This window comes from Symphalangus syndactylus, chromosome 11 (assembly GCF_028878055.3).
Source record: "Symphalangus syndactylus isolate Jambi chromosome 11, NHGRI_mSymSyn1-v2.1_pri, whole genome shotgun sequence".
NCBI lineage: Eukaryota > Metazoa > Chordata > Mammalia > Primates > Hylobatidae > Symphalangus > Symphalangus syndactylus.
Genome location: NC_072433.2, coordinates 37,328,990 through 37,350,611, shown reverse-complemented (window position 1 = coordinate 37,350,611; position 21,622 = coordinate 37,328,990). Strand labels below are relative to the sequence as shown.

Genomic DNA, 21,622 nt, shown 5'->3' with positions numbered 1-21,622 from the left:
TCGTCTCAAAAAAAAAAAAAAGAGTTGTCTGCACTATGTCCAGTTCCTCTCCTGTCAGTCTCTGGTAAGCCCATTTTAATCAGGCTTTCGCTTGTACTACTGCACTGAAACTACACTTGTCAAGATTACCCATAACCTCCACATTACTAAATCCGATAATCAGTTTTCGGTTCTTCCTTGGCTCATCAGCAGCATTTGACCTACTATATCACTCCTTCCTCCTGGAGACACTTTTTTCACTTTACTTTCAGGTTACCATGCTCTCTTGGTTTCTCTTCTTCCTCAGTGGCTATTTCTTATTAGCTCCTTTGCTAGGTTTTCCTCTTCCACCTGACTTCTTAATGATAGAGTATTCTGCATCCTTATGCTTGGCCTCCTTCTCTAGGTACACAGATTTCTATGGGTCTCATGGCTTTGCCTCCTCTTGGATATCTAATGAGTTTCTGACACTTCAGTTCAAAACTAAACTTCTGGTCTTCTCCCTCTAAATCTGCTCCACCTGCAGTTTTCCCCATCACAGTTAATATCAGCTTGATCTTTCCGGGGGCTCAGGCCAAAAAGGAGATCATCCTTGATTCCTCTCTCACCTTATATCCAGTCCATAATGAAACTCTGCTATCTCTACCTTCAATATACAGGCGATCGTCACATGATATTTTCTGTCCTCAACAGATACAATAGTGGTCCTATAAAGTAACACCTATTTTTACTGTACCTTTTCTATATTTAGATACGTTTAGATACACAAATACTTCCTACTGTATTGCCTATAGTATTCAGTAGAGTAACATGCCAGGTTGTTCGTAGCCTGGAAACAATAGGCTATACCATATAGCCTAGGTATATAGTAAGTTCTGCCATCTAGATTTATGTAAATGCACTTGATGATGTTGGAACAACAATGAAATCACCTAACAATAAATTTCTCAGAGTGTAAATGACATACCACTGTATATCCAGAGAAGCCCACTTCTTACTACTTCCACTGCCAAAAGCCAACACCTGGTTCAAGCTATCTGTGTCTCCCCGGGATTATTATATTAGTGTATCAACCATTTTCCCTTCTACTGTCACCTGCTTGGACAGTCACTGAAGTCATTGTATTCTTTTAAAATGTAAATAGACCCAAGATAATTAAAAATATGTAAAAATATGTTCACATAAAAACTTGTACACAAATGTTCATAGCAGTTTCATAATTGCCAAAAAGTGGAAACAATTTAATGAATAAACAAAATGTGGTATACCCATAGAATGGAATTCAACTCAGCTGTTAAAAGGAATGATGTACTGATACTACCACAACATGGGTGAACCTTGAAAACATTAGGCTAAGTGAAAGATGTCAGATGCAAAAGGCTACATATTATATGATTCCATTTATGTGTAATGTCCAGAATAGGCAAGTGGTTGCCAGGAGCTGGGGGGAGGAGAAAAGAGGGAATGACTACCCAAATTGGCACAAGGGTTTCTTTTTGGAGTGTTAAAAAGTTCTGAAGTTAGGAAGTGCTGATGATCACCCAACATTGTGAATATACTAAAATCCAATGAATTATACACTTTCAAGAAATTGAAATTATGTGGAAAATTGTGTTATGTGGATATTATCTTTAAAAATGTTATTTCTCAAAAACTCTAATGACTTTTTTTCTTTTTTTTGCTTCAGAAACTTCTCATTTCTTTAAGTCAAAGCCAAAGTACTTAAAATGGCTTTAAGTACCCTATTACTTTTTTTTTAGACAGAGTTTTGCTCTTGTCCAGGCTGGAGTGCAATGGCAAGATCTCGGCTCACTGCAACCTCCGCCTCCAGGTTAAAATGATTCTCCTGCCTCAGCCTCCTGAGTAGCTGGGATTACAGGCATGCACCACCACGCCCGGCTAATTTTTGTATTTTTAGTAGAGATGGGGTTTCACCATGTTGGTCAGGCTGGTCTTGAACTCCTGACCTCATGGTCCGCCCGCCTCGGCCTCCCAAAGTTCTGGTATTACAGGCGTGAGCCACCATGCCCGGCACCACTATTACCTTTTTGGCCTCATCTCCTACTGCCCTCCCTCTCCCTCTCTGCTCTTGCAATAGCTGGAATAGGCCAGGCATGCTTCATGCTCAGGACCTTGAATGCTTTGTGCCTTGATATTCCCTTGCCACACTTCCCAGCCTCCTTCAAGTCTTTCTTTTCCCCTCCCTGAAGTCTACCTTGGCCAACCTGTTTATAATTGCAAACCACTCCCCAGGCTCAGCACTCCCCATTCTTCTTTCCGTGGGTTTCTTTTTTTCCCTTATGCACTTCTCACCATCTTTATACTAATCTATTTTTTGTGTCGGTTGTCTATCTCCCTCAACAGGCATAGAAACTAGACTATAATAACAACTTCCGTGTTTGTTTAATGAATAAAGCACAGGGGGTAATAACTTGCCAAGTCACAGACCCATCCAATGGAGGGGCCCTGTATTAAACCTAAGCAGCCTGGCTTCAGAGTCTGGGCTCTTAATGACAATGCTAGGACCAGAACACTCACTAAACTGCTCTCCTTTGTGTGTCTCTTATGTGAAGGAAATCCCTTTTTTTTCTCTCTTTTCATGATCAAGTCCGATGATTTGAAGAAGAGAAGAGAGCCTCACATCTCTGCTTTAAGGTAAACAAGTAATCATATTTGTTGGGTGCTAATATGTGCTAGGCAGAGTACTAAGTGCTTTAAATGTTACAACATTGTGTATGTCATATAATTCTTGTTGACATTGTTAACCCACTTTGTAGAGGAGGAAAGAGACTGAGAAATTGAGTTTGCATAGCTTAAAATTGAGGGAGCTAGCATACAAACCTAAGTCTGTCTGATTCCAAGGCCCAAGTTCTCAATGATAAAATGCTCAACCTTGTTAGTAATCAAGGAAACAGAAACTAACACTGAAGATACCACTTTTCACACGTTAGGTTGGTAAATATTAAAAATAAAAACCCTAGTGTTGACAGATATAGATAGATACCTTTATAGACTGCTGCAGTCTTTCTTAGAAGATGGTTTTGAAAGATGTATCAGAACCCTTAAAAGTACCCATATCTTTTTGTAGAACAGTTTCACTTAACAAGAGTTTATCCTGAGGGCCGGGCGTGGTGGCTCACGCCTATAATGCCAGCACTTTGGGAGGCCGAGGCGGGTGGATCACCTGAGGTCGGGAGTTCAAGACCAGCCTGACCAACATGGAGAAACCCTGTCTCTACTAAAAATACAAAATTAGCTGGGCGTGGTGGCACATGCCTGTAATCCCAGCTACTCGGGAGGCTGAGGCAGGAGAATCGCTTGAACCGGGGAGGCGGAGGTTGGGGTGAGCCGAGATTGAGCCATTGCACTCCAGCCTGGGCAACAACAGTGAGACTCCATCTCAAAAAAAAAAAAGGAAGTTATCCTATGAAAATAAGGATATACTCAAAGATTCCATACAAGATTATTTATTGTAATATTGTTTATAATATTGAAAAATTATATACAAATTTGATTGCCCATGGAGATTTAAACATAATAGTACAAAACATAAAGTGGAAACTATACAACCATTAAATATGATATATTTGAGCTTTGACACATGAATGTGGTAGTTATCTATGTTCTCAATTCTAAGAAACTTTTAACATTTTAACACCTCTGGGATCTAGCGTCTCACACAATCACTTTTGTGTCCTAGTTTAATTGACAGCATTTTTTTCTTACTGATATATAAAATAATGATACTTAACACATTTTTGTCAAGAGAAAAAAATAATACACCCAATTTGATGCTTTGTTGTTTTTTCTGACCAATGGATTCACATCACGTGATCTTATTTTAAAAAGAGATACACACACCTACATTTGGATGTCTGTGTGTACAAAGTAAAAGATTTGGAAAAACAGAGTATTTAACTCTTGCTAGTAGGAATACAGATTTTTTTTTAATAGTTTTTTACTTACATGGGATTTTTTTCCTAGTTTCTATAATGAATAGATGTTGATTTGTAATAGCTGTTTTTCACCTATATGGTATAAATTATTTATTCTCATTATATTTTTTCTCTGCAATACTTCCATGTATTATAGGCAGCTTGCACAATTTCTTCTAAATCCTGAAGTATTGCTTGTGTGTTAATTGTAATGCATTATGTTTCATATTTACTTAGACTTTTTTCCCCCTAAAGAAAGATTATCATGCATTAAGGCATTATCTCCTTAGTTCACAACACCCCTCTGCTAAGCATTTCATATGGGACTGAGTTACATTCCACACCGAAGGCTTACAGCCAGATGGTGAGTAAGCTGCAACTCCGTAATCATTACAGAGAGCTGATCTTTTTATTTCCCACTTGGGTTCTGTGAGTTCCTTCATGAATACAATTAACAAATGCTAACAATGACAAAATAAGCCTGTCCTTGTGACACTTTCATAGAATGAATAGAAGAGCTTTTTCTGGAATTTGTGAAAGCTAATGTTACCAGTAAAGGATTTAAGACTATTAGTTGCTTAGAGTATAAAGACTTTGAAGAAATATTTATCACTCACATTATCTGAAGCCTGGTTCAGCAGTTTGCTATCCTGACCCATTTTATATAATTTGCAACTCTGCCTTTAAAAGTTACGTGGCACGTCTGGGTGGACTGACTAAGCACAATTATTTTGTGGAATGTTCTTTAAGCTTGTTCACAGCTGATAATGGAATTTTTTGGTTTGGGTAGTATATAATATAAAAAGGTATTTGGTAGTGAAATCTTAGAGATCAACCTGGAGATTTGATACTTAGTTATAAACAGGACAGTTCTATTTTATGGGAATTTCAGTAATGTGCATTTGGAGTAGGATGATCCAAAAAAATATTAAGTATCTTTGTAAGTGTAATTTGAACTAATGTAAATCTTTTTAAAATGTTTTTAATTCCTCAAGGTTAGTAATAATTCATAATTTCAAACTTGATTGGCTGAGTGAGTTATAAATTGTGTTAAGAGATTTCTACATGGAGAGCCAGTTTAGCTGGGAAATGGAAACGTTAACCATCTTCTATTGGTATCCTGTTAGCATCAGAACTTCTATGAAGGATTTCAATCATTATTATGCATTTAATTCAACACTCATCATTATTGCCATTTAAAAATGTTTTAATCTTCTAAAACAGTGCCACCCAAGTGTTCATTAAATGGCGGTACCAGTATTAGTGCTTGTGATTTATAATAAATGTATATTTGGGTCGGCCGGGCACGGTGGCTCACGCTTGTAATCCCAGCACTTTGGGAGGCCGAGACGGGCGGATCACGAGGTCAGGAGATCGAGACCACGGTGAAACCCCGTCTCTACTAAAAATACAAAAAATTAGCCGGGCGTGGTGGCGGGCACCTGTAGTCCCAGCTACTCGGAGAGGCTGAGGCAGGAGAATGGCGTGAACCCAGAAGGCGGAGCTTGCAGTGAGCTGAGATTGCGCCACTGCACTCCAGCCTGGGCGACAGAGCGAGACTCCATCTCAAAAAAAAAAAAAAAAATGTATGTTTGGTCTTGGTCTCTATTCCTGGCACAGACCTCTCTGACCTCCTGCAAGGGAAGAGAGGCTGGAGGTTGAGTTAATCACCAATAGCCAATCACTTAATCAATGATTCCTTCGTAATGAAGCCTCCATCAAAAACCCTAACCAAAGGAGTTCAGGATTGCTGAACTCCCATGGAAGTGCTGGGAGGGTGGTGTACCTGGGGAGGATGTGGTGCGGAAGCTCCACACCCCTTCCCCATACCTCACCCTATACATCCCTTCTATCTGGCTGTTTCTCAGTTCTATCCTTTTATAATAAACTGGTAATCTAGTAAACAAACTTCTTCTGAGTTCCGTGAGCTATTCTAGCAAATTATCAAACCCAAGGAGGGAGTAGTGTGAACCTCCAGTTTATAACTGTTTGGTTAGAAGCATATGGGTCACAACTTGAACTTGTAATCAGTATCTGAAGTGGGGTTGGGGGACGGGGCACACTGGGGGCAGTCTCATGGGACTAAGTCCTTAACCTTTATTGACACCTGGTAGATAGTGTCAGAATTGAATTGAATTTTAAGTCACTCAGCTGGTGTCAGAGAATTGGCCAGTGTGGAGGGATAAGCCCACACATTTGGCATTGGAAGTGAAGTAAAGTGTGTAAAGAAAAACAGCTGAGGCCAGGTGCTGTGGCTCATGCCTATAATCCCAGCACTGGAGGCCGAGGTGGGCAGATCACTTGAGGTCAGGAGTTGGAGACCAGCCTGGCCAACATGGCAAAACCCCATCTCTACTAAAAATATAAAAATTAGCCGGGCATGCTGCTGCATGCCTGTAGTCCCAGCTACTTGGGAGGCTGAGGCAGGAGAATCACTTGAACCCAGGAGGCAGAGGTTGCAATGAGCCGAGATCACACCGCTGTACCCCAACCTGGGCAACAAAGCAAGACTCTATCTCAAAAAAAAAAGAAAGAAAGAAAAGAAGAGATAAACAGTTGAGCTTTCCATTTTAGTGCTGAAAAACTTGTCTGAAAATCAGTAACTTGGACTAGAACATTGGTGTGATGAGTTGTTATGACAAAGGCCAAACTGCTGCCCTGATAGGGCATACTTTAAATTTAGGAGAAAGAAAATACTGAGAAAACGTGAACCATTAGAACAAAAAATAACAAAAATAATGTAGATAGAGATTTACGTTTATTTTTCTGGGAACATTAGACTTAAACTATGCAAATTTGAACTGAGAAACATTTCTCAGAATGTCTCAAATGAGATCTGAGAATGGATCTCTTGAATACAATGTGATCTCCAGGAAAGAAAAGTTGTGGCCTGGATCCAAATAGTTGTGGCCTAGATCCCACGCTGTGGCATAACAAGTTATCTTTTGTTTACATTTCTAGGAAAATTCTGTTTGAAGATTTCCGGTCCTGGCTTTCTGATATTTCTAAAATTGACCTGGAATCAACCATTGACATGTCCTGTGCTAAATATGAATTCACCGGTAAGGAAGATAAAGGCCTGGTGTCTATAAGATTTAAAGGCTTTAACTCAACATTAATGGAGAGTTGGTATCTGTGTACCAAAACACTCGACTGAATGTCCCTACAAAGCATCCGGATCTTCCTGATAAAGACCCAGTTCATAGACAGAAATACCCACCTTATTGGAAGGCATGAGCAGTGGTTGTCTTTCAGAATATGATGAAAGCTACTGACCATATTTTCAGCAAAATCCCCATAACATACATACACACCAACTGTACATACAATATCAAGAAATTCAGAGTGATATATAAACTCTATTCTTAGACTTCCTAAGGAACAACCATCTCCTTCAATGCCATTCTCCCTTGTCTTTTTTATTTTGAAGGCAATAAGTGAATGCATTCTTAAAGGAAAAAAAATCAAACAATATTGCAGGTATATGGTGTAAACCATGATAGCCTTCTTCACCTTCTCCCTGCCTCCTCTTCTCTTCAGAGATACCTATTGTCACCAGTTTGGGGTACATCCTTCCATTTCCCTTTCTGAGCATATAAATGGTTTTTTTGGATACGAGCTTGGTTTTTCACCCAGAAGGAAAAGGTTTTTTCTTTTTTAAATTTTACTAAATAAAATAATCCTTTGAGTGTACTCTCATACACTGTCCTGGAAGTATAGATGGCTCACAACTTTTAGAGGATGACTTGGTGATACATAGGAAAAGCCATATCGTACATGTCATTTCTTTTTTGGGTTTTTGTTTGTTTTTTTTGTTTGTTTGTTTGTTTGTTTGTTTTTGGTTTGTTGGTTCGTTTTGAGATGGAGTCTCCCTCTGTCGCCCAGGCTGGAATGCAGTGGCGCGATCTTGGCCCACTGCATCCTCCGCCTCCTGGGTTCAAGTGATTCTCCTGCCTCAGCCTCCTGAGTAGCTGGGATTACAGGCATATGCCATAACGCCTGGCTAATTTTTGTATTTTTAGTAGAGATGGAGTTTCACCAGTTGGCTAGGCTGGTCTCGAACTCCTGACCTCAAATGATCCACCTGCCTTTGCCTCCCAAAATAGTGGGATTACAGGTGTGAGCCACCATACCAGTATCTTTTTTTTTTTTTTTTACTTTGAAGTAATTTCAAACTTGCAGAAAAGTGGCAAGCATAGTACAAATAATTTATTTTTTCCTATTTTACTTGAGAGTAAGTTGTTGGCATGATGTTCTATGACCCCTGAATACTTCAGTAATTTCTACAAGGACATTCTCCTACATGATAATCATAAACCATCAGATCAGGAAATTAACATTGATACCTTATTCCACATCAATGGATTATCTAATCCTCAGGCTCCATTCAGGCTTCATTATTTGGTCCTTTATAGCAAAAGGACCCAGTCCAGGATTGCATGTTGCATTTAGTTATTATATTGTCTCTTCAGCCTCCCTCAATCTAGAACTGCCCCTCCATCTTTTTCTGGACTTTCATGATGTTTATGCTTTTGAAGATGTACAGATGAGTTATTTTGGAAAACTTTCTTCAGTTTGAGATTGTCTGATGTTTTCTCAAGATTAGATTCAGGCCATATATTTTTGGCAAGATTACAGAAATTAATACTGTGTTCTTTTCACTGTATCAGGTGGTGCATGGTTTCAATGTGTCATATTATTAGTGATATTAACTTAGATCACTTGATTAATGTGGTGGCTGACATCAGATTTTTCCACTGTTCTTTTTCCCTATCAGTATGTATTTTGTGGGGAGATACTTTAAGATTATGTAAATATCCCATTTCTCATCAAAGTTGGATTTGCTATTTTAGCATTCTCTGATGTTTCTTGCTAAATTATTACCATGAAGGTTGCCAGATGGTGATTTTATAACACAATCATTTCTCCACATTTATTGTCATTCCACTCTAGAGAAGACCTTTCTCCCGATTTATTTATGCATTCATTTGTTTATATTGGTATGGATTTATGGATTGCTGTTTGTGTAATGAGCTGTTATCAGTTACTATCATTATATTGATGCTCATACTGTCCCTGATTTATCAAGGAGAACCCCGTCAAACTGACTTCTGCGTCCTTTTGCTATGTCCCCATCATTCTTTTTTTTCTTACTTTCTGCAAAACAAGATTTTCCAAGCTTGTCTTTGTATTTTCCATGCCAACGTCCTAGAATGACCTGGAGTTGGCCATTCTTCCTAAGAATCCTGGTTCCTTTTAGTGAAGAATGATATTTAACAATCAAGATCTGGACTCTTAAGTGTCTTTGCTATTAGGGTGTCACTGCTCCCAGACCCTTTCAGTTTGAAGAGGTGGTGAATATCTGTATGCATGTATATATACATGTGGATGCACACACATACATTTACATTTGGAATGTATTTCTTTTTTTTTTTTTTTTTTTTAGACTGTCTCTCACTCTGTTGCCCAGGCTAGAATACAGTGGCGCGATCTTGGCTCACTGCAACCTCTGCCTCCTGGGTTCAAGCGATTCTCCTACCTCAGCCTCCTGAGTAGCTGGGATTACAGGCATGCACCACCATGCCCTGCTAATTTTTGTATTTTTAGTAGAGATGGGGTTTTGCCATGTTGGCCAGGCTGGTCTCCAACCCCTAACCTCAGATGATCCGTCTGCCTTGGCCTCCCAAAGTGCTGGGATTACAGGCGTGAGCCACCGTGCCTGGCCTGTATTTCTATATATAGATATATAAAACTATAGATATAGGAAACTGAATTCCCATTGATTTCTCGAGTTCCAATTGAACACCACAGGGTTCATTCTAGATTTCTGCATTTCCATATTTGTAACTCCCTTCTTGAACAGTGAGAAACCTGGCTCCCATTATCTTCAATGTATTTATTTATTGAAACAATCCCTCCACGTGTAATTGGTTGCAGTTCACCATAGCCTTCCCTCCCTCTCAGCCTGCACAGATGCCTATCCTGCTAGCCCCATGACATGACTTTTAGAAGTTTCCCTCAAGAAATTAATGGGAACAAGTGCAAAAGATCCATGTACAATAATGTTCATTAAATTAGTCTTCATAGTAGCCAAGAAATAGAAACAACTTAATTAACAAATAGAAAATCTATTAAGGGAGGAAGGAGGTAAGTTCATAATCCATATAGTGGAATAGCTACAGCCATTAAAAGTGATACCAAGTGTGTATATTGATAGGGAAAGATACTTGCCATGTAATTTAAAAAGCAGGCCACAAATAACCACTGTCGGATGCTATTTTTTTTTAAAGTAAATACATATATGTAGGAAAAATACTGGAAGATTATATGTAGGAAAAATACTGGAAGATTATATGTAAAAATATTGTTAATGATTATATCTGGATCTGTCTAATTACGTGCTCTTTATTTTTAGAGTTTTCTATATTGACTTATTTGTTTACTTATAAAAGAGAAATAAGTGTCATTTTAAAGCTGGAGGACATTTAAAGCTGGAGCTGACATTACAGTTGAATGTCAAATGGACTGATATTAAATGCAGAGTCAGGTGTCAGCTGGTCACTATCTGCAGGGATCTAAGGTGTCCATTAAACTATTGCAGATGCCCTGCTGTGCCATGATGATGAGCTGGAAGGGCGCCGGATCGCCTTCATCCTGTACCTGGTTCCTCCCTGGGACAGGAGCCTGGGTGGTACCCTGGACCTGTACAGCATTGATGGTAAGATAAGTATAAGTGCGTGCACTTCACCACCAATGGCCACTTCTGAGCTAAAGCTGAGTTGATTCAGTATCATGTTCTTATATACAATGTCTGTACTCCTCAAAGGAAGTGGAGGCTATTTATTATAGTAACTACCTCAAGAGGAATAAATGCCAGCCCTGACAACCACCTCTTTAAGTTGGACTTAAAAATGACTCCGGAGATCAATTAGAATCCATTTAAGATGAGAAATAGACTGAGCTTCTGAATACTGACTATGGAAGGGTGGAGTGCATATAAGGCTGCCTGTGGCTATGAATCTGCCAGGACCAGTCCATTTGACAGAAAGTCTAGGTTTTTTTGAATGTCTAGCACCAGAAGTTGACTCCAGGAAACTCTGAGAACTTATTCCAGCCCTTCTCAATAATAGATGGATGGTGTAGTAAGAACAGATGCCATGTAGTCAGACTCGCAAGTATGAGTGAAACAGATGGAAAGGGCGGTATTTCAGGGTCTGAAGGGCACATCTAGATGCCCTCAGAAGTTTGGAAGTTGTCAAGAGTAAAATGAAGCAGGCTGGAAGTGGTTAATGATAATTTATGGATGTGTTCTCTCCTGGTGCAGAACACTTTCAGCCGAAGCAGATTGTCAAGTCTCTTATCCCTTCGTGGAACAAACTGGTTTTCTTTGAAGTATCTCCTGTGTCCTTTCACCAGGTAAAGATTGTAAGCCACAAATAGAGTACCAAGGATTATGTTTTTTAATCACCCATTATCCAAACATGACAGCTTCTTGTTAGACTTGTTATCTGATGTTGTTTTAATGCTTAGCATGGAGGACCCTGAAATTAATGTGCATTGGCGGTAATCCCCCTATTCTTCATGTTGATGTGCTACTGGGCTTGTCCTTTCAGGTGTCTGAAGTCCTGTCTGAAGAAAAGTCACGTTTGTCTATAAGTGGCTGGTTTCATGGTCCATCGTTGACTAGGCCTCCCAACTACTTTGAACCCCCCATACCTCGGAGCCCTCATATCTCACAAGATGTAAGAAGAATTGCTGATATCCTTATCTTAGGAGCTATAGCATATAATTTGTTTCTCCGATTTTAAAATTAGCTGTACCTTTTGATGAAACTGGACCTTGAGCTTGCCCCTTTCCACTTTTCTTTTTTTTTTCTTCCTTTTTTTTTCTTTTGAGACAGAGTCTTGCTCTATCGCCCAGGCTGGAGTACAGTGGTGCGATCTTGGCTCACTACAACCTCCACCTCCTAGATTCAAGCGATTCTCCTGCCTCAACCTCCTGAGTAGCTGGGATTGCAGGCGCCCACCACCATGCCTGGCTAATTTTCGTATTTTTAGTAGAGACAGGGTTTCACCATGTTGGCCAGGCTGATCTTGAACTCTTGACCTCAAATGATCCACCCACCTTGGCCTCCCAAAGTGCTGGGATTAACAGATGTGAGCCACTGCACCCGGCCTCCACTTTTCTTAAGTAAACTTTTGATAATGTCTTTCTCAAGCAGAGTTTTCCAGTACTTTAATAGGAGAAACTTATAAAGTGAGGATTTGCATGTATTTTATTAATGTGAAATGATGTAAGAGCAAAAGCAATAGGAATTATTAACTCACATTTTGCATCTGCTGCCTCTTTGTAAGCATGAGATTTTGTATGATTGGATCAACCCTACTTATCTGGACATGGATTACCAAGTTCAAATTCAAGAAGAGTTTGAAGAAAGTTCTGAAATTCTCCTGAAGGAGTTTCTTAAGGTAAGCTTAGCATATGTTGTTCTGAATATTTTGTTTGGCATGCAATTTTGCTTCCTGAATGGGTGAATAGGCATCACTGGGGAGTTTTTGTTTTGTTCCTGATTAGAATGTTTATGTCATTCCCTTCTTCAAATGAAATATAGAAATGATGGTAACACTAACATTAGTATCAGCAGTATGCTTAGTGGGTTAAGAATCCCTTGGATATTCCCCAGTTCTCTAGAGTCTTAAACACACACATACACACAGAAGCTTCCACCCTGAGAAGGAGTTGTGTGTAGTTACCTTTCTATTCATCTAACAAATATGGTGCTTCTTATTACTTTTAAAAATAGATTACTAATAGATCAATATCTGTTGATGAACGTTTGACAGTGATGAGGTAGCTTGTTATAGTGGAAAGAGATTAGAAATCAGAAGACTGGCCGGGCACATTGGCTCATGCCTGTAATCCCAGCACTTTAGGAGGCTGAGGTGGGCAGATAATCTGAGGTCAGGAGCTCGAGACCAGCCTGGCCAACATTGTGAAACCCCATCTCTACCAAAAAAATACAAAAATTAGCCAGGCATGGTGGCATGCACCTGTAATCCCAGCTACTCGGGAGGCTAAGACAGGAGAATCACTTGAACCTGGGATGCAGAGGTTGCAGTGAGCTGAGATTGTGCCATTGCACTCCAGCCTGGGTGACGGAGCGAGACTCCGTCTCAAAAAAAAAAAAAGAAAAAAGAAATCAGAAGACCTATTCTCATGCCCTGGCTCTGTGGTTTTACTAACCTGGGCAGATCACTGAATCACTCTGAGTATTTATTTTGTCTTCAGTTAAACTGGGATTCATACCTGCCTTGTCTTTCTCCTAGAGTTGTTGTGAGGGCCAGTAGGATAACTTTTGCTGGCATGGCACTTTATAGTTGACTGTGAATCCCATGGAACCATGGTCCCAAGAGCTATTCCTCCATGAGAAAAGGTTGAGAGACTCTACATCCTGTCTCTCTCTTGGAATTTTATAGCTGACATTAGCATATTAAGGTTTTAAGAAGTATTATAGTAAATAAACTGAATACCCTATTCAATTCAGTTTACCTAAACCATGCTATGGGATCTTTCCTTTTTCATGCATTTATAACTGATAGGACTGCTTGGGAAACTGCATTAAACAAATAAATGGAAAGCCTCTTGTGGAGAATATTTTAGTGGATTAACCAGCTTCCTGTGTCGTACCTAACTTTTTGAATTTAGAATAGTTATTAAATTAGGGGCCTAGAGAATCGGAATTGTTATACAGAGATTGTCACGGTAATGACCTTGACTGTAATTCAGTTTAATTTTTTTTTTTTTTTTTTTTTTTTTTTTTTGAGACAGAGTCTCGCTCTGTCGCCCAGGCTGGAATGCAGTGGCGCAATCTCGGCTCACTGCAAGCTCCGCCCCCCGGGTTCACGCCATTCTCCTGCCTCAGCCTGTCTGAGTAGCTGGGACTACAGGCGCCCGCCACCACGCCTGGCTATTTTTTTTTTTTTTTTTGTATTTTTTAGTAGAGACGGGGTTTCACCGTGGTCTCGATCTCCTGACCTCGTGATCCGCCTGCCTCGGCCTCCCAAAGTGCTGGGATTACAAGAGTGAGCCACCGCGCCCGGCCTGCAGTTTAATTTTTTATCCTCAAAATATCTTGTGAGTTGTATTATGGTCTGTATTATGATCCTCATTTTATAAATGCAGCAGTTTCAGAGGTTGAGCAGATTGACGTAAGGTATATAACTGCTTAAGAGAATGAGCCACAATGGCACTCAGGTCTCTTGGCTAAAGCAAGCTGATGATGTATCCAGTCTTCACCCTGGCTTTACCACAGCAGGAGTAGGGGATCTTGTATGAAAGGAGTGAGAGTCGGCCAGGCGCGGTGGCTGATGCCTGTAATCTCAACCCTTTGGGAATCCAAGGCAGACAGATCACCTGAGAGTCGGGAGTTCAAGACCAGCCACCGTGGAGAAACCCCATCTCTACTAAAAATACAAAATTAGCCAGGCGTGGTGGTGCACGCCTGTAATCCCAGCTACTTGGGAGGCTGAGGCAGGAGAATCGCTTGAACCCAGGAGGTGGAGGTTGTGGTGGGCTGAGATCACGCCATTGCACTCCAGCCTGGGCAACAAGAGTGAAACTCTGTCTCAAAAAAAAAAAAAAGGAATGAGAGTCAACTGCACCTTTTAGGAATCAGCCAGATTGATGTTTGGCAGAGCTGCTATACCTGCCAAACCAGTGTGGGGTAATAGGGAGATCTGCTGACTGCTTCTTTACTTGCTCATTTTCTAGCCTGAGAAATTCGCGAAAGTCTGTGAGGCCTTGGAGCATGGAGATGTGGAGTGGAGCAGCCAAGGTCCCCCTAACAAAAGGTAGAACCCGTCATCTGAGATATTTGCTTCTACATTCAGCACCTATAACATTTTTTTATAACTAGTAAAATGACAAAAAGCCTAAAGGAAAAATAGACTGAGGTGATGACAGGCAATTCATGAAAGAAAATCAAATAACCAACAGGAAAAAATATACAATCATGCACAAAGGCTCACACCCAATAATAGGACACTTGCCCTAATGATGTTTTGTTCTCAGGGACATCCAGTAGCAGGATGTCCTAACAAAATCCTAACAAAATCTCACTATTGTAATAACTTGTACTTTAGTAAGCTGTGCCAAGATTTAGGAAGAGAGGTACAAAGCTAATGATCAGCTTTTATTCTATGAGTCATTTTACATCTGTGGCTTTGATGAACAACTTGACATTGCTGTTTTTCAGGTTTTATGAGAAAGCTGAGGAGAGTAAGCTTCCTGAGATATTGAAGGAGTGCATGAAGTTATTTCGCTCTGAGGCACTATTCTTGCTGCTCTCCAACTTCACAGGCCTGAAGCTTCATTTCTTGGCCCCTTCAGAAGAAGATGAGAAGAATGATAAAAAAGAGGCAGAAGCCACTGATATCACTGAAGAAGGGACTAGCCATAGTCCTTCTGAGCCAGAGAATAATCAGACAGCCATCAGCAGCAACAGCCAACAGAGCAATGAGCAGACAGACCCAGAGCCAGAGGAAAATGAAACAAAGAAAGGTAAGCTGTTGTTAGGATTTGTCCTTACTTACCATTAACCATTCACCATTCAAACATGTATTCATTCAACAAACATTTATTGAGCATCTACTGTGCCCTAAGCCCTATTTCAGGAACTGAAGAACAAAACAGACAAGGTCTCTGGTCTTTGGGAGCTTACATTCTAGTAGTAGAAGACAGAGATTAAATGTATACACGAACAAAAAGAAAACGTCAAGTAATGATAAGTGCTATGCAAAACATTGTAATAGGGTTATATAACAAGAAAGGACTGAGTAGGCCAGGTGCGGTGGCTTACACCTATAATCCCAGCACTTTAGGAGGCTAAGGCAGGCAGATCACCTGAGGCCAGGAGTTCAAGACCAGCCTGACCAACATGGCGAAACTCCATCTCTACTAAAAATACAAAAAAAAAAAATTTGCCAGGCGTGGTGGTGAACTCCTGTAATCCAAGCTACTCGGGAGGCTGAGGCAGAAGAATCACTTGAACCGGGGAGAAGGAGGTTGCAGTGAGTCAAGATTGCACCATTGCACTCTAGCCTGGGCAACAGAGCGAGACTACATCTCAAAGAAAAAAAAAAAAAGAAAAAGAAATGACTGAGTAGCCTCTTAGGCGAATAGGTGATCTAGAAAAGTCTCTCTGAGGAGCACCATGTAAGCTCAGATCTGAATATAACAGCCTAAGAACATTGCTTGAATTTGGACAAACAAGTAGAAGGAAATTATTACAAGTAGAAGTTTAAACATCTGCCAAGAAGATGGAGAAGAGAGAAATACAAGAAATTTAAGAGGTAACACTCCTGTGAAAATATTGGCACCATTAACCAAGTAGCGACAAATTCAGCTTAGATGTTTCAGCACTTATTACTATGTCAGTGAGAACATCTGTCACCCAGTTTACCATTCCCTGCTTCCACTCAAATTTCTTGAGAACCCTGTGCAGTTAGGAGAGCAAAGACAGGGGGTGGATACTTGTGGAAACAAAATCAGCGGTTTGAGATGCTAACTGAAAGCAACGTAACTCATTCTTTGACCTTCCAAAACTGACTGAACAGTCACTTTGATCACTGCAGATATTTAGTAAAACCAGACCCAGGTGGCTTTTTCTGTGCTATCTTAATACACAGGGTAGCCTTTCTTTGAAAGATTAGTTTTCCGTGTCAATTGATACTGGCATTTATGCCCAGACCCTAAGAGTAACCAGAGTCAGTATCCATGGAGTCTCAGTCTCAAAGGGATTTTTTTAAAAAACTTATCCACTTCTGTTTGTTTGTTTATTTGTTTTGAGACACGGTCTTGCACTGTCACCCAGGCTGGAGTGCAGTGGCGCAATCACAGCTCACTGCAGCCTTGACCTCCTAGGCTCAAGTGATCCTCCTGCCTCAGTATCCCAAGTAGCTAGGATCACAGGCATGTGCCACCACACCCAGCTAATTTTCTTGATTTTTTTTTTTTTTTTTTAAAGATGGGATCTTGGCATGTTGTCCAGGCTGGTCTCAAACCCCTAGGCTCAAGTAATCCTCCCACCTTGTCCTCCCAAAGTGCAGTGATTACAAGCGTGAACCATCACACCTGGCCAAAACATGTCCAGTTCTATTCCTTTTTTGGTTTCATTTTTACGGGAACCTGCAACTTAGGATAAAATCTATATGGGCAGCCAAAAGATGCTTTATTCCATTGTTGAGCACCTATTGTATACAAGGGGCCCTGGGTGAAAGCAGAGTAGGGAATACAAAAGTGAATGAGAAAAGTCACTGTTTACAAAGTTTACCATTTTGAAGAAAAGCTATAAAGCTTGGCAAAAGCTATCAAATTTCTGGGCATATGATAGCAGTGCTAAACATTGGCATAGCTAGGGCACATCTAGTGAGATAACATTACAGACCTGATAACTTTAAGATGATTTTAAAAAATAAAAATACGTCAATTTCAGAATGTTTAGAAAACAAGAAAAAGGAAAATAATCATCTACAAGTGGCCATATTAGCATTTGGAATATATCCTTCCACTGTTTTTTTGCTATGTAGACATATACATGTATACACATATGGGGGGTATATTTTTACACATGTATTTTTAATGAGATTATACCATATATATTGTTCTCTATTTTTTCCACTTAATATTTCATAAACCTCTTTCTGATCCTTTTACATCCTTTGTAACAATAGAACAGGGTTGCATACCCTCCTCACTTAGGAAACCTTCCACCAAAGCAGTTTTGCTTTTTTTTTGTTTTGGTTTGGTTTGGTTTGGTTTTGAGACGGAGTCTCGCTCTGTTGCCAGGCTGAAGTGCAGTGGCATGATCTCGGCTCACTGCTGCCTCCGCCTTCCGGGTTCAAGCGATTCTCCTGCCTCAGCCTCCCAAGTAGCTGGGACTACAGGCACATGCCACCACGCCTGGCTAATGTTTTGTATTTTTAGTAGAGACGGGGTTTCACTGTGTTAGCCAGGATGGTGTCCATCTCCTGACCTCATGATCTGCACACCCTGGCCTCCCAAAGTGCTGGGATTACAGGAGTGAGCCACCACGCCTGGCCACCAAAGCAATTTTACATGCATCTGCTTTCCAACATTGCATTTCTAGAAGCTTTTATTTCAAGAATGTATGCCACAATTAAGTTTTGAAAAACACTGTTATCTAGTATAATTTTTAATGCTTGCAATCTATTGGATCAGATGACCTTAACCAGTCCTGCGTTGAGCATTTAGATTTTTTCCAATTCTTCACTGTCATAATAAACGACGCATCCATTGTGTCTTCAGAATGCTTCTCAGAAGTACAGGTGATACATCAAAGACTGCTCAAAATTTTAAGGCAGTTGCCAAATTGCCTGCCCAAAACTTGTGTCAGTCTGCATTCCCACCAGCATTGTACATGATGATGTTTTCATTCTTCCTAGCAAACTGTTATATTTTATTTTCCAACTTGCTTATTCTTTAGGTGAAAATGGCATTCGCCTATCATTGACTAATGGTGCATGGTTGTATATTTTTCCCTGTTGGTTACTTGATTTTTTTTCATGAGTTGCCTGTCATTACCTCCGTGTATTTTTCCTTTGGGCTTTTTGTCATTTTATCAGTTATTTAAAAAAAGTTACATATAGGAGTATTAACCCTTCTTTTTTTTTTTTTTTTTTTTTTGAGGCGGACTCTCGCTCTGTCACCCAGGCTGGAGTACAGTGGTAGTGGTGTGATCTCAGCTCACTGCAACCTCTGCCTCCCAGGTTCAAGCGATTCTCATGCCTCAGCCTCCTAAGTAGCTGGGATTACAGGTACACGCCACCATGCCCGGCTAATATTTTCGTATTTTTAGTAGAAACGGGGTTTTGCAATATTGGCCAGGCTGGTGTTGAACTCCTGACCTCAGGTGATCTGCCTGCCTCAGAGGAGTATTAACCTTCTGTTTAACAGATTGTAATAGTTCATTTTTTAATTTTGTTCAACATAGTTTAAATTTTATAAAATATTTTAGTAATCAGGTCTATCTTTGCCTTCCCTGGTTTCTACTTTAGGTAATAACATGCTGAGAAATCTCTAAGGTTAGGTAAAATAATATTCATGTTTTATTTTTTATTTTTTTGCAACTAGACTTCTTTTCCATCTGAAATTTATTATTCCATCTGAAATTTATTATTATAGAGAGAAATCAAAATTGAACTTTTTTTTTTTTTTTTTGAGATGGAGTTTCACTCTTGTTGCCCAGGCTGGAGTGCAATGGCACAATCTCAGCTCACCACAACCTCTGCCTCCCGGGTTCAAGCAACTCTCCTGCCTTAGCCTCCCAGGTAGCTGGGATTACAGGCATGCACTACCACGCCTGGCTAATTTTGTATTTGTAGTAGAGATGGGGTTTCTCCATGTTGGTCAGGTTGGTCTCGAACTCACGACCTCAGGTGATCCACCCACCTCAGCCTCCCAAAGTGCTGGGATTACAGGCGTGAGCCACCATGCCCGGCCCAAAATTCAACTTTTTTACCCCAAAATAGAGCTGGTAATTCCTGACAATCTTTTATAAGGCTAGATTGGTAGAATAGCACTTCAATCAAAGGTTTGTGGGAAGGGTTTCCCTGTGTTGCTGTATCATTCCTAATTATCATTCCCTTGCAATCTAACAGTTCTATCAAGGTTATTTTTTAAAGTTTCTCGTCTTTTTTTTTTTCCTTAGAATCTAGTGTTCCCATGTGCCAAGGGGAACTGAGGCATTGGAAGACCGGTCACTACACTTTAATTCATGACCATAGCAAGGCTGAATTTGTCCTAGACTTAATTCTGTACTGTGGCTGTGAAGGTAAGAGGGAGGAAAGCAAGCAGTGGATTATTCCCCATAGGAGGGGCACTCTCTTCTGAGGGACCCTTTCCAGCTGAACCAATTCATAAGTAATTTGCCTAGTTCAGAATCTCAGATCATGGGATCTCAAGGTCGAAGGGATTTTAGGGGTCATGAATTCCAGTCTCCCAGCTCAAAATAGGATTTATATCTGTGACTAGGGAATGGGGAGATGGACCACACCGTAATTTTCCCCTAAGTGTGCTCCCAGATCTATAGATTTTATGTAATTGCCCTTCTGGGAATATTTAGCATTTAATTCTCTCTTTTCTTATTCAAAGTTTATTGAAATAAGTCTGCATTTCAGTTCAGCTGTCTCAGGAAATTAGGCATTTAGGGGAAGGCAATCCATGATAAACTAGATGATAAGTTCAAGCTCATAAGTCATAGAACCAGTTACTGCTGAACTCCCAGATCCCCCACTGTTAAGCAGCATGGGATCAGTGATTTAAGTAGATGGTGCACCCCTTTCAATAAGAGCTTTCTGAATGCTATTTGTTTTTCTCTTGTAAGGCTGGGAGCCAGAATATGGCGGTTTTACTTCTTACATTGCCAAAGGTGAAGATGAAGAGGTAAGTTTCTTCTGATAGCCAACTATCCTTTTTAGTTATTGAGAATGCTTTCATTTTTCAAAGACCCAATTTTTATGACCTTCTACCAGTGTCTTTAGCTAATACATCTCTGCCAGGCAATGGTTCTAATTTCTAGTAGAAAATACTCAGGATGGAATAAAGATGCTAAAGGATACTCAGTAAGCATTTATTTTACCCTCCTGAGAAATTCCAAATTAAGAGCCATGTGGTGCATTCCCACAAATCTTATAATGTAGTAAGAAATAAATGTAATAGGTAAGTAACTTTCTAGGTATATGCTGGAATAGGGCTTGTTGGAAAATGGTTTGACAGCCACCCCTAGTAAATGTTCATTCAGAGGATCCCTCCATCCCCAGATTAAGTGCTTGATATGGAAACCATCTGTTCCATGGTTAATCGTCTAAGATTTGAGAATAAGTTCTGTGTTCTGATATGTCACTGTATTTGTCTTTTTTCAGCTGCTAACAGTGAATCCAGAAAGCAATTCTTTGGCATTGGTCTACAGAGATAGAGAGACTCTGAAATTTGTCAAGCATATTAACCACCGAAGCCTGGAACAAAAGAAAACCTTCCCAAACAGAACAGGTTTCTGGGACTTTTCATTCATGTATTATGAATGACAGCACTGGGCAAAGCTGAACAAAAACGTGACCTTTCGTCATTATTGGGAAGTCTGGAAGAGCTAAGCATGGAATCAAGGAGAGCTACATGGTAGCTTGCCCGACAGTGTTCTTAAAACTGGTTGTCTTTTACTAGGACTCATAATGATTGTCCTCAACCGAGACCTTGAGCTTGGAGCTACGCACTTATCTCTTGATTAAAAAAAAAAAAGTTGGCTTTTTTTTTTAACATTGAGTCCTTCTTTTTCCATATTGGCTTCTTCAGTGAATTTTTAACTTCAATTTTTTTTTTTTATTGAGGTAAAATATTTATAACATAAAACTGACCAGCTTACCCATTTTTAAATATGCAATTCAGTGGATTAAGTACATTCTCATTGTTGTCCAGCCATCACCATCATCCAACTCCAGAACTTTTCCATCTTCCCAAATCTTGTGCCCATTGAACAATAACTCCCCACCTCCCCTTCCCCTAGCAACAGCCATACTTTTTGTCTCTATCATCAACTTCACTACTCATATTTCTCATATAAGTGGAATCATACAGTATTTGTCCTTTTGTGACTGCTTTCATTTAGCATAAAGTCTTTCTTTCTTTAAGATTCA

At 40.0% G+C, this 21,622-nt stretch overlaps 1 protein-coding gene across 3 annotated transcripts in view; it reads left to right on the top strand.

Moving 5' to 3' along the window:
* The window catches only part of OGFOD1 (2-oxoglutarate and iron dependent oxygenase domain containing 1), a 26,524-nt gene extending 4,902 nt beyond the window's left edge, over window positions 1-21,622 (top strand). For 2 of the 3 annotated variants that reach the window (XM_055298008.2, XM_055298009.2), the window contains exons 3-13: window positions 2,588-2,634; window positions 6,876-6,976; window positions 10,516-10,632; window positions 11,239-11,330; window positions 11,528-11,656; window positions 12,269-12,382; window positions 14,685-14,764; window positions 15,169-15,473; window positions 19,642-19,764; window positions 20,317-20,375; window positions 20,855-21,622. In XM_055298008.2, coding sequence (XP_055153983.1) covers window positions 2,588-2,634; window positions 6,876-6,976; window positions 10,516-10,632; window positions 11,239-11,330; window positions 11,528-11,656; window positions 12,269-12,382; window positions 14,685-14,764; window positions 15,169-15,473; window positions 19,642-19,764; window positions 20,317-20,375; window positions 20,855-21,016 — 1,329 coding nt within the window. In that variant the 3' untranslated portion in view covers window positions 21,017-21,622. The remainder of the gene's footprint in view (window positions 1-2,587; window positions 2,635-6,875; window positions 6,977-10,515; window positions 10,633-11,238; window positions 11,331-11,527; window positions 11,657-12,268; window positions 12,383-14,684; window positions 14,765-15,168; window positions 15,474-19,641; window positions 19,765-20,316; window positions 20,376-20,854) is intronic. The other variant, XM_055298010.2, reaches the window with a different exon arrangement.